The sequence below is a fragment of the Pan troglodytes genome, chromosome 7 (genome assembly GCF_028858775.2).
Source record: "Pan troglodytes isolate AG18354 chromosome 7, NHGRI_mPanTro3-v2.0_pri, whole genome shotgun sequence".
In the NCBI taxonomy this organism is placed as follows: domain Eukaryota; kingdom Metazoa; phylum Chordata; class Mammalia; order Primates; family Hominidae; genus Pan; species Pan troglodytes.
In genome coordinates, this window is record NC_072405.2 from 117,499,158 (window position 1) to 117,512,240 (window position 13,083).

At 36.3% G+C, this 13,083-nt stretch overlaps 1 protein-coding gene across 2 annotated transcripts in view; it reads right to left on the reverse strand.

The window, feature by feature from the left end:
• The window catches only part of ANGPT1 (angiopoietin 1), a 247,508-nt gene that overhangs the window by 11,689 nt on the left and 222,736 nt on the right, over nucleotides 1-13,083 (reverse strand). For both annotated transcript variants that reach the window (XM_519904.9, XM_016959775.3), the window contains exon 8: nucleotides 2,809-2,939. In XM_519904.9, the coding sequence (XP_519904.3) occupies nucleotides 2,809-2,939 (131 nt within the window). The remainder of the gene's footprint in view (nucleotides 1-2,808; nucleotides 2,940-13,083) is intronic.

Here is a 13,083-nt window from a genome sequence, read left to right on the forward strand (position 1 = left end):
CCGGGCACGGTGGCTCACACCTGTAATCCCAGCACTTTGGGAGGCCGTGGCGGGCGGATCATGAGGTCAGGAGATTGAGACCATCCTGGTTAACACAGTGAAACCCTGTCTCTAGTAAAAATACAAAAAAATTAGCTGGGCGTGGTGGCAGGCGCCTGCAGTCCCAGCTACTTGGGAGGCTGAGGCAGGAGAATGGCAAGAACCCTGGAAGTGGAGCTTGCAGTGAGCCAAGATCGTGTCACTGCACTCCAGCCTGGGTGACGGAGCAAGACTCCGTCTAAAAAAAAGAAAGAAAGAAAGAAAGAAAGAAAGAAAGAATATGATAGAATATGATAGAGGCAGAATCATAATAGGTTAGTTTTGATAATATTGGGGCTGATATCTTATTGAAAAGATATCAACATAGGTGGCATGGATGGGGTCAATGGGCCGTGATTTGGTGATAGTAGTAATAGAGGGGTTGGGGATAGGGAGGAAGACAAAAGATTTATCCCAAACCAGCTGGGCGTGGTGGCTCATGCCTGTAATCCCAGCACTTTGGGAGGCTGAGGTGGGTGGATGACCTGAGGTCAGGGCTTCGAGACCAGCCTGGTTGACATGGTGAAACCCTGTCTCTACTAAAAATACAAAAAATTAGCCAGGCATGGTGGCACACACCTGTAGTCCCAGCTACTCAGGAGGCTGAGGCAAGATAATCACTTGAACCAGGGAGGCGGAGGTTACAGTGAGCCTAGATTGTGCCATTGCACTCCAGCCTGGGCAACAGAGTGAGACTTGGTCTCAAAAAAATGATAATCATCATCATCCAAAACTTTCACCTATACTTTTCCAAGCTCTATTCGTGGATGAAGATAACATCAACCTAATGATTTATTTATTTGGTTTTAAAATTTGAAAGTTATTTCAAGAGTTACAAGATGGTCATTCATGTACTATGCTCATTCGTGTACACTACTACTTCACTAATTCAGGTACTACATTTTCTAATAAGTTTCTATGTGTCACAATCAGCTGTGCTAGATGTTTGGGATGAAATGGCAAACACTAGCTGTCATTCATTCTCCTCATGTACAACATAGAGATGAGTTTCTCTCCCTGCTATCTCACAGAGTGGATCTGGAGTTCAAGTAAGATAGTACAACATGTGCAGAAACATGTAATATGTTATAATAATGGTAGTAACGTAGTGTTGGGAAAGGAAAATATTAGATTTGAACAATTTTTTCCTTGCTAATATGAAAACATGTTTTGTAACAGAATAAGACAGAAAGTATATCAGAACAATTGAAGGTGGTAGTGATTGTTATTATAGTAAGAGAGAAGCAGCACTAAAACTGTGAGAGGAGAAACACTGAAATAGGAATTTCTCTTACAATTTTGTTTGTTGTCAACTCCTTTCCTGCCAGAGCCTATAACATTCTTGAGTGATATCATTTGCCATCGGGTTTTATCTTAGTGTTTCCCAAACTTCAGCCAGTCATGTATCAACTTCACAGTTTTGCCATATCCATTTATAACTTTTATTAATATGTAACAATTTTTTCTTTAAATCAATTATTTGTTAAATACAGAATATTGTGAATGCATTCTAAAATGCAAGTTCATATCATTCATTTAAAGAGGAAACCAGCACCACTTGCTGTAACAGAAGTTAGATATAGCCAGGTGCCATGGTGGCTCATGCCTCTAATCCCAGCACTTTGGGAGAGCGAGGTGGGCGGATCACTTGAGGTCTTGAGGTCAGGAGTTCAAGACCAGCCTGGCCAACATGGTGAAACCCCGTCTTTACTAAAAATAGAAAAATTAGCCGGGCGTGGTGGTGGGCGCCTGTAATCCCAGCTACTCAGGAGGCTGAGGCAGGAGAATCGCTTGAACCCAGGAGGTGGAGGCTGCAGTGAGCCGAGACAGCACCACTGCACTCCAGCCTAGGCAAGAAGAGCAAAACTCTGTTTCAAAAAAAAAAAAAAAAAAGAAAGTAGATATAAAACTCATAAAATTAAAACAAACTAACATTATTTAATTTTAGGTATGTGCCATTGCTTAACCAAGGCTCTGAGACTATGGATAGGGGTTTTTTGTTGTTGTTATTGTTGTTGTTTTTTGTTTGTTTGTTTTGCCAAAGCATCATTGGTAAGTGATGTATTACATCACTGAAGAAGTATTACAGAAATGAGAGCACCAAATTGAGAATTTCTCTGTGGGGCTATCAGAAGGCTGGAAAAATATTTAAAATGTACAAAAGGATTAACTTTCTTACTCTATGATATGATACTATTTAATGGTATCTCCTATACTAGCTAAAATATCTTGCAATGATTAATATTATATAATGCAAAACTCTGGTATAGCTGGTCTGAACTGTGTTACCTTTGGTTTAACTACACCTCTTTATTTTTCTTATCTCATTTCAACAAAATGATCAATTAACTTACTACATAATTGCGAAGTATTTTATAAGAAGTAATTGCTGTATATGCTGAGTTCCCAAACTATTGTTCATTTTACTAAGGATATCAAGATACTTATTTAGAAAGTAGAATATCTGGGACTTAAGAGACTGAAAAATGTATTCAGAACCAAGCTTAGCACATTTTCACTCTTGCTGTTGGGGGAGGACGCAAACCTCTAAATATGCTGGCAATGTCTTACACAGGAACGCAGGGTAAATTCGTGGGCAGAACAAAATGATCTCTAGGGACTTGCTCTTAAGTTTCCTGACCATAAGATCATACTCCTTTCCCATCGATAAGAAACCTTAAGCCCCAAACCAATGAAACATAGCTTAGAGAATGGCCCCATAGGACTTACCTCCTGTTAACATGAGGGCACATTTGCACATACAGTTGTCATTATCAGCATCTTTAGTGCTGAAATCAGCACCGTGTAAGATCAGGCTGCTCTGTTTTCCTGCTGTCCCAGTGTGACCTTTTAAATACAACCTGAAGTCAAAAAGAAAAAAAAGAAAGATAAGCCATTCGACAGAATAACAGAACCCAGAAGACCAACTTGTTGAATGTTTGCCTTTTTCATCATTTTCTTCTTTCTTTGAACTCAGCCCTTCCAACAAACCTCTAGAAGACCCAACCTATCTGAACCAAAAGAACAAAGGAAGGAAAAAGTTTATTGCATTATGCATGCTCAAACTCATGTGGTTCTCTGATAATGCAGGATCCAGAAAACATAAAAACTTGGGTTTATTTTATTAATACAGGTATTAACCTCTAAACATAAACGCTTTTTACAATGTCAATTCAGCATGTCACTCCCTTAATCCATTAATATCTAATAGTGCAGATGTACTAAACATTATTAATAGCAATACAAGGAGGAAGTTTCATTGATTGGGGATTTCCTCTGTGCTAGGCACTATGTTAAATGATTTCCAGTCTTTATTTGATTAAACTTTTATATTAAATCTGTGATCCAGACATTAATATCCCCAATTTGTATACTAAGGTTTAGGGAAGCTATGTAAGCTGGAATTTAGCTTGTATGAGTCTAAAACTCAAGCTTTGAATCATTATGCATTCCCTGGACAAATATTTGCTGAGCACAAACTACATACCAGTTATTGATCTAGGCACTTAAGATATATAAGAAACGAAAACAAAAATCTGTGCTTTTGAGGGACTTGTATTCTAGAGGTATCCCTAAAATTAAATTCAAAATCCCATCTGTTTAATATGGCATTCTTCGAAGAATCTCTCTTACTATCTAGAAACATTTCTTATATAAAACTTGCATTAACCTAGATCAGTGGCCCTCTAATGGATGTGCATATAACAAATCATCTGATCTTTTGTTTAAAAGGCCTATTTACTAACCCCAGGAATGTTTGTTTTCAACTAGCATCTCAGATTTCTCTTTGCAGACTGTCCAAAGAGAACATTTTGACAAGTATTGTCCTAGAATCCGAGAACTAGTGGACAAATCACAATAGTTGCCAAATGTAGTGACCTGTCTGATGTCTGCTCATTTCCTACTGATCGTACAAGCTGCTTTCATATCCTTCTGGGCAACGTAGTGCTTAGAACTAATGTAAACTTGCTCACGTCCTTCAGTGGCTCCACAGGGCTTAGAGTAGCTAAACTGAAGTTGTCGTATCGACAGCTTGATGCTCAAGGTGTTCTCTGGCTAAGACTCTAGCCCCTCTCTCTCTAACTCTACCTAACGCTGCTTCTCCATACCAGCACAATGTTTTCATCAGAATCATGTAGTAATATCCCCTTCAAATTCATATAGGTCACCACCTGTATGCCTGGGTCTTATTTGTGAATCCTGTCCACCCACAGTATAGTTAATGGGTGATTCACATCTCTGTATGAGTGAGACACTCCTAAAACCTAGGCTGGCTCTGAGCAAAACATTACATTATTATGAAATAGAATAATAAAGATCAATTAATATTTGGAGATATATTTTAACTTGTGTTTTCATCTAGGCATATGTATATATCCTATTGTTTGTGGTATTTGATATTATTTTTAGCAAAAAACAATATTATTGGATGTTTGTGCAATATTTTACAAATATTCTGCAGAGATTTTGAGCCAGAGCAAAGTATACAAGTAAACCTCAGTCAGTTTTTGTTGGTTTCAATAGTTAATGGAACTTCTGGTTCACAGTAGTACAAATAATCTTCTAATGTTGAATTATCACATACAAGCTTGTATTTTAAAACTCTGAGAGGCAGACTACAAGTAACTGGTGATGCAAAATTGTAGAATTTTTAAAGTGCCAATTCACATTTGAGGCTGCAGCCAGCCCAAGTGGAGGCGGGTTTCACCAGGAGAAAGTAAGATGACAGATCACCAAAGGGAGTTCTGGGACATGTTACCTGGGTGAATTCGCCACCTTCCAGAGCTGGTGAGAACTTTCAATTCAATCACTTCTTTGGAGGTCCTCAGCCTCCCAAAGATAGACACACATTGGCAAAACTAACAAGAGACTTTTGTCAGGCCTCCATTTGCAGTCAAAGTAGGAATATGGTGGGGACCCAGTCTCATGGTCTTCTTAGAGAGAATTTCACACAGAAAGCCAAATTATAATCAGAAAGTTACTTGTTTGGTGAAGACAGAATCAGAATTGAGAGAATAAGTGAATGATTCCAAAATTAAGTAGCTATGTCTCTCCTAGCGTGAAATCTGCTCTACTGGGCCTGGGAGAGTTTAGCCCATAGGCGCTCTTGAATGAGCAATGGCAATTTTAACTCTGATTTTTTGTTTCTCTGTGATTTGTAATGGCCTTCCTTTTTACGGTAAGTCAATGCCATTTTCTCCGCAGTAGCTTTAAGCTCACTAATAAAGACAGACTTTCCAGGATGTAATGATTTTCTATAGTGTCTTTGCAGGGAATTCAGCACAAATGTTTTATTTTAAATAAGAGACTGCTGTGTGCTTGAATACATAGTTTATACTTTTACCCTTTCACATAAGAGTTACAATCTAAGTCTCATAATTTATAATTATTTATTTGTGTAATCAAGGCAATACAAATGCACGATTATAAATTTGAGAAGAAAAGCAAAAAGAAGAAATAAAAATCAACCCAAATCTCATCACTGAGTATAACTACTCTTTTCATATTATAGATTTTTAGTATTTTACTTGTTTCTCCCCTCTAAATATAAAATATTATTTATTTTTAAATATATACGTATCTGAACACATTCTTATAAAATTTTTGAACACTATAAGTAAAGCTTCTGCCCACAGCCCCATTTCATCTCCCTCTTTAGAGGTATCCTTCAAAAACAACCTCTCTCCATGTGAAAATACAAATAGAAATAGAATTATACTTTACATGTTTCTGTATGAGATGATTTTCAAATATAAATTTATGACCACTTTTTCAAGTCATTACATTTTTTTCTCTAAAATCATTTGGAAACTATTGTATGAATATATCATCAATAGTCACAAGACTAAGGCTGCCTTCAGGTATCTCTCTATATGTGTGCTGGTATAGGTATAGGTATATAGGTATAGGTATTAGGATTGCAATAAAATCCACATTTCTTTCCTGACCTTTCCCCGTATGAATGTTATCAATGCTATGTTAGGCTATCAGTAAAGAGACATCTTTCCAGATCTATTTAAGACTTGGAGGTCAGTTTCTAGTCTTGGCAGTTCTTCTCTGGATTATCAAAGAAGACTTACAACTAGTCTCCCTGCCTTGAGTTTCACTTCTTCTTCCCCTTCCCCATGAAGTCCATGCAGCTCATTCAAAAACATGCATCTCATCATTCCTTTATTCTGGTTAAAGTTGCTCAGTTGTTCCTCCAAAATTCAAAGATAAAGTACAAATTTTTTACTGTGATTTGCAAGGCCTTTGAAGTCTAGTCCTTTACTGTCTACTTTTTCCCATGTCTCACCCACCCTAACCCTCCCATATCTTGTTATTTTCTGCATGTACACATAGTGCTCCAGCCTTACCCACTCACTTATTCCCTCTAAGCAACACTCTTATTTCTCCATACATTTGCAAGTACCATCCCCTCTTCCTAGAAGGTACTCTCCAGGTTTGAACAGCTGCTGAACTCCTATCCATCCTTTAAGATTTGTTCCAAGTATAACCTCAAAGAGCATCAAATCAGCATCTTCATGATGACACTTACTTGCTGTATTTTAATTGTCTTTTCACTTTTCTGTTTCCCATAATAAACTGTGAGCTCCTTGAGGCATAAACTATGTCTTACTCATCTTTGAATCATCAGAATCTTGAAATCTTGAACAGTCTCTGAGATAGAGAAAGGCCTCAATGTTCATTGAATAGATGGATGATGGGTTTACTAACTGATTAATTTTTGGTAAGCTCAAGGTAGCAAGCAAAAGCAAACTCAAATATAAATAACTCTAATATCAAAATATACTTGGTCTACATTTCAGAAGTATAGCTTTTACATCTCATTTAGTTAGGTACTCAACATACCTACCTGGGTACCCACTTCATTGCCCATCCAACTCAAATAATTAAAAAATATATGTGTAGGGGTGTGTGTGTGTGTGTGTGTGTGTGTGTATACATAGATACAGTCTCTTCCATCCTTCTCATCTTTCCAGTTTTGTTTTTGTTCTTATTTTCTCAGAGACTCCAGAATATAAAAACATGAGCAAGGCATTATTCAGATAGAATAAAGGAAAAAAAGGCCATGTCTTAATTCCTATTATTCCTTACATTTTATTGAACAATTTATTTGTATTGTATGAATAGCCAACTGAAAACAATTCGAAAGCAAATTCAAAATAAAAATATGCTTAAGGTTAGTGTTTCAGCTAAAATTATTTTTTAAAAAAGAAATATTCTAATAAGGTGTGAACATAATTCCTTAAGGTCCTGCCCAGATTAAGCATTAAAACATAAAGCAGAAGTAGAGAGGAGTCTCAAGATGTGCAATGTAAACAGTGGCATATATTGGTTGAAATGATGTACAAGTAGAAGGGACTGATATATTGAGGAATAATGAATGTTTCACTGTTCGATACTTAGTAGCACTTGTAATTTACATGAAGTACTATTCATCCCCCCATGTTTATATCCTTAGCATGTCACAGAGGAGCAGCTTATGCTCTTCTAAGGAAGAGACACACGGTCTCTTGCATTGGGACATAAAGATGAAATTTCATAAAAATCATTTCTTCTAAACACTATTTTAAAAACTTTGCACATGAGGACAACTGTACTTCTGTGGAATCCCAGAAGGACTCTGGGAGAAACTATGCAGTCCAGAATAGGTCCCTGCACAGTTCAGGGGCTCATTCTTTCTTAGCAGCTCTTTAACTAGCTCAGAGTCCCAATTTTTGGCCCAAAGCCAACAACCACAGCTAGTTATTTGATACAGGTAAATTAAGGAGCAGTCACTCATTAATGCCAAGTATTTCTGTAATTAGATTTAAAAAAAAAAAAACTTCCTTGAGTTGAGGCTCAAACAGAACATTTGGATGATTCTTTTTAACACTGGTTCTGGCTAATATCTAGTCCTTATGTGTAATTAACTATCATCTGTGGCTTTCTCTATGAAGCTAATAATTGTTCCAAATAGACTTTCAGTTTATCAAAGAAAAATCAATACACAGGACGGCTTTGCACCTGACTACCGTGACAGTGAATTGGAAGTGTGAAACATTAGTTAGAATACATCTCCCAAAATAACACCATGGGAATCCTGGTTATTTATTTCTTGTGTTCAGCCAGTGTAGACATGGCCTGTATGAAAGACGATATGTTAGAAGATAAAAACAAAATGTTCCTCCAGAAAAAAACATTAGGGACAGACATAAGGAAGCTGTGAAAAACAAAACAAAACAAAAAACTCCAGAGAATCTAATTTGATGTGACCAAAAAGCAGCCACGACATAGAATTATGGCATTTATTCTCATCCATGTATTTTCTCCTAATAAAGAAAAAAAAATGAGTCCCTTCAGACGGATGACTATAAAGAATGTCAGCATTTTTATTTTTTCAATTAGCATATTATGGGAAAACTGATGTCCATTGAAATCAGTCATTATTCTCTAGTCATCTTTGATAAAACAGTTACTCCTTTTCAATCACTTTTAGAAATTTCAGTAATTATAAAGACTAAATCATCACATTTCTTAATGAATATAGGACAACAGTGAGTTCTATTATGGAAGAACAGGCTTCAAAATATCCCTATGTATCATCCAAGAGATTCTAGAACTTTCTTTTCTTTAAAATGGGCAGCCCAATCTCATGAATCCAGTTTCTTACTAATTTTCTCTACTTAAGAGACTCACTCTCTTCACATTTTTGCATCTTCACCGTACTCAGGTGGCCAAGCATCTCTTTCATGATCCAAGGCAGTGGGAGTTGTTTGTATGACAAATTGAAGTTTGGCCTCAACCCTTTTAAACAGTAGACAGACTCACAGATATCTGAACTTTAAGGTCGTAGGTACTGACAAGCTGAGCAGATTTTTATTTTGGCTCTGAGTTCTCTCCCTGCTACCATATGGAACTAGTTTATCTTTCTCATAATTACTAAGAAATTCAAAATGACCTTCATGGTTCTCTTTCAGAGGCTGGTAGCAATGGCTCAATCTGACAAGAGTTTCCTGATGTGGCTATGATTTCTAGTTGCTGCTTCTGGGCTGTCTCTGCCATATCCAACCTCTCCAATCCTACCCACCTTCCACTGAAAGAACTGGGCATCATTAGCCAAGAGGGATGTCAGAGGATGTATGTTAGCACTGACTTTTTCACATCCTGGAGATATCTTCTATAACTCTATTGTCCATATATGAACGGAATTCTTTACTTATTTGCAATAGCCTATCAATGAATATGTGAGAAAATGCTAGAAAAATATATGAAGCAAAGTTAATACACTTACGAAAAAGTGAGTGAATATATTAAAGACATTCAGTTGTATGACAATAATCTATATTCCTGAAAAGAAATGTTTGAAAGAAGTTTCCAAAGAAAAGAGGATGTGAGTAGGAAGACTAAAAGAATTGATAATGTAAAGTGTGACTAATCAAGAATTAAGGCTGTGATAAAGACTTATAGATATCTAAAAACATTTTAAAAATATACAGATCAAGCAGATACAGGTAATTTGGTACAAAGTAAGTACGAACGAAAGAAATAACCCTCTATAAAGCCATTAAACAAAACTCTTCCTTTCTTCCTTCTCCTCCACACACACAAAATGGAGAAATAAATAAGCCATTGGCTTCTGCAAATTAAGGCTGTGTCATGACCACTTGTGTCTGGAAAGACACCATGACATCACAGAGTTTGTAGTGTACCTGTTTGGGTTTGCAATCTAGCTCTTATTCTTTCTGATCCTCAGTTGCCTCATCTGTAAAATACCTCTATGTCCTGCCAATATTTTGTGAAGATTAAATGAGGTGATACCCGGAAAGCCCTTAAAAAGACTGCTGCATGCAAAATAAAGTAAGTACTTGACTATTTGCAAAAAAATTAAAGTAATCAAACTTTCCTAAGCAATAACCATAAAATACACAGTAGTTCAATAGGCATGAATTACGGGAATGACTAAGTCTAAATTACACAGGTATAAACATATGACCTTGATAGACATATGTAAGTGTTCTGAGAGTGATAAAAACAATGACATAGAGATACAGCTCATGAGCACAGGCATGGAGGCAACAAGCCAGAGAAATTAAAGATGAAAAGGATCAATTTTCTCAAACCCATGAGGCCCCATATCCTTTGGAAGTTTTTCTTATTTTCTATAGAGGAAGCAGAGTACTAAATATGAAGGACAAGAAACCAAAGAGTTGCTTTGCTGACTGACTATGTAGTTAAGGTCTATGTTAATTTGACTCTAGATGGTCTGAATAAATATCCTTCAATTAAAATGTTTATCTTTTAATAAATTAAAATTTCAGACTTTTGAGAACCCTACAATTTTCTTGCTATCATATAATATTTTGTTGAATGAATCCAATATATATTTGTTTGGTTTTCCTTTCTTTACTCACAATTGATACTGGTAAATTAAAAAAAAAAAATTCCTGGAAAAATCATCCATGCCAACCTAGCCTTTAATCTCATGACTACTTGCTGAAAGCTTTCTTTTTCTCATTAAACCTTCCACAATTGGTGTCATTTGTTTTAACAGGGAACTGGATAATTGGGAATCACCAGAATTTGTGCATAATAATTTTACCATTATGTTAAGAAGGAAGACATTATCTTATTTGTTTCAGAAGCTACAGATGTCCTGAGGTAGATATGCTATTTATTTTGGAATATGTGTAATGGAAGATGTACACAAAAGTGTGAAAAAATATGAAAAATGTTTGAGATAGTAATGGTCCTGGGAATCTGTGCTATGATTAAGGAAGATAAATTTCCAAAGCTACAGAAAACCTCACCCCAAATGATGAAAAACCTTTAGAAAATTGAGTTTCACTTAATCTCTGATTCTAATATGATTGTTTTAGATATTAGCTTGTATAACACCTGTATAAATTGTACTCTGGATTTCCATGTAAGTTTTTGATAATATACATTTTTAATGTCTCCCCTTCACTTACAAACATTAATATCTTGTAGAATTTAGATAAAATGAGCTTACCAACCTCCCAGGTCTTCCCAAGCTCTTGACATTAGGAACAGTGTCAGCTGTAATTTTTGTTTCAAAACTCTGGTAAAATACAGTTCTTAGTGTTTTGCAGTGATAGACATGAAGTTTGCATATGCTCAAAACTCATGATAAATTTTTCCTCCAAAGAAAATAGCAAACCCACGTATTGTTATTGTTGTGTGCCTTTCAATAGTGCTGACAGAGTGCTCTCTATTCTGTACATCATATACATATATAATATATATTATATATGTATGTATATATATGAGATCTGTGACAATGAAATATTTCCCAAATTACAGAAATACATGCTCAGTGATTATGTTTTTAGTTCAAAATAAGATAGTTATTCCAGTATTCCTTCCCTTTTTTAAGAATACATAAAAAAAAACCTGAGTGCCAAAATGAATCACGTGACACCAAGACCCCTGTTTAAAACACAAACAGTCCCTTAAACCTATTTGGATTTCCTTGGCATCATGTGTGACTGATAGAGTCAGCTTCCAGTGAGTGACTCTCTGGTCTGACCCTCTTGTGGTGCCTAAAAGACCAGGCCAATGGCCATCTCAGAGAGTTTATGGGTTTTGCTTTGTTACCAAAAATTAAGTCAGGACCTTGTAAAACTTGTGATTGAAATTGGTGATTTTTCAGTCTAAACAAATTCTCGGGAGGTAGATTTGTTCTCATTTTTTATTTGTGTTTAAAGAGCAATACAAACTTTCTTTCCAGCATTCCCTTGGGGTAGATAGAGAGAGGAGAGGGTAAGCAAAATGTTGAAAACCATTGAGATGCATTGTCTGAGGTTTCTTGCAAAGAGAAAATACTTTCCCTTGTTGTACTTGGACACTGTATTGCTATAAGGTCTGCAAATAAGCCTCCAGCATGCATTAGCAGATTCTTCTGTTGACCAAAGTCATCAGTGTGCTTATTTGTCTCCACAATCAGTATAAGCTAGAGTCGAAAATCTTTGTCATGGATTCTAGCCCTCTGTTTTATGTAGCACAGTAAAGTCCTGCATACAAGATGTCCTCTAAATAAGGCAGACTGTCTCTCACTGCATGTGTGTCTACATTGCTCCTCTGGCTGGGATCTCAAGTCCTTCCTCCTGCCATTAACTACCACACTTGCCTCATGAGCGCTTACTCATTTCACCATCTCTAAGGATTTCCTCTATGAAGCCTTTCCCAGTCCCATTTAATCTCCTCCAATGAACCCTATCCATTCCCAACTCCAGCAGAATTGACCACTATTTTTTTTTAAGTAACCAATGATAGCCTAATTCCAAGGGTTCTTTCCCAGGGACTGTGAGTGTAAAGTTGAATTACACATAAATTTATACAAAATTTTGTGTTTCTTCATTATTCTAGGGAAAAAGTCCTTGGCTTCATCATTTAAAAAAAAAAAGATCTGTGGTTCCTTGATCAAAAAACAAAACAAAACAAAAATCAAACAGACATGCTAAATCACTTCAGCTAAAACTTTTGAGTCAACGATTCCATGTTTTGTTTCCTTCTCCTAAACTATTAGCCCCACAAGAGAAGGTATGGTGTTTCTGTTTGGTGTAACCAAAGTGTTATTTCTGCATCAGCATCACTTTGGTGCACTTGATAGGACTGAGAGCTCCAGGTCTTAACCCAGGATAAGAATCTCTTTAGGTGCGACTCAGAAATCTGTACTTTAAACAGGCACCCTAGTTACCTATATGCACATTCAAGAAATAAAACAACTGGCATAGTGCCAGGAAAATAATAGTAACACGATAAGTGTATGGTGGTTGGCTGGCTGGATAAAGCAATGAAGGCAGACTCTGATTTCAAAAGAACTGTAATAACTTTTAAGAGAGTAATTTTAGTAAAGTTATGTAGGTAAAAGCAAAACTGTAGCCAGTTAAAAGAGAAATGAACAATGTATGCTGTGGGACAATTTTATTAATTTTTTTATTTACTTGCCAACAAGCAATATAGAAATTCTTGCATGTCATTTGCAGGTAAAGATAAAAG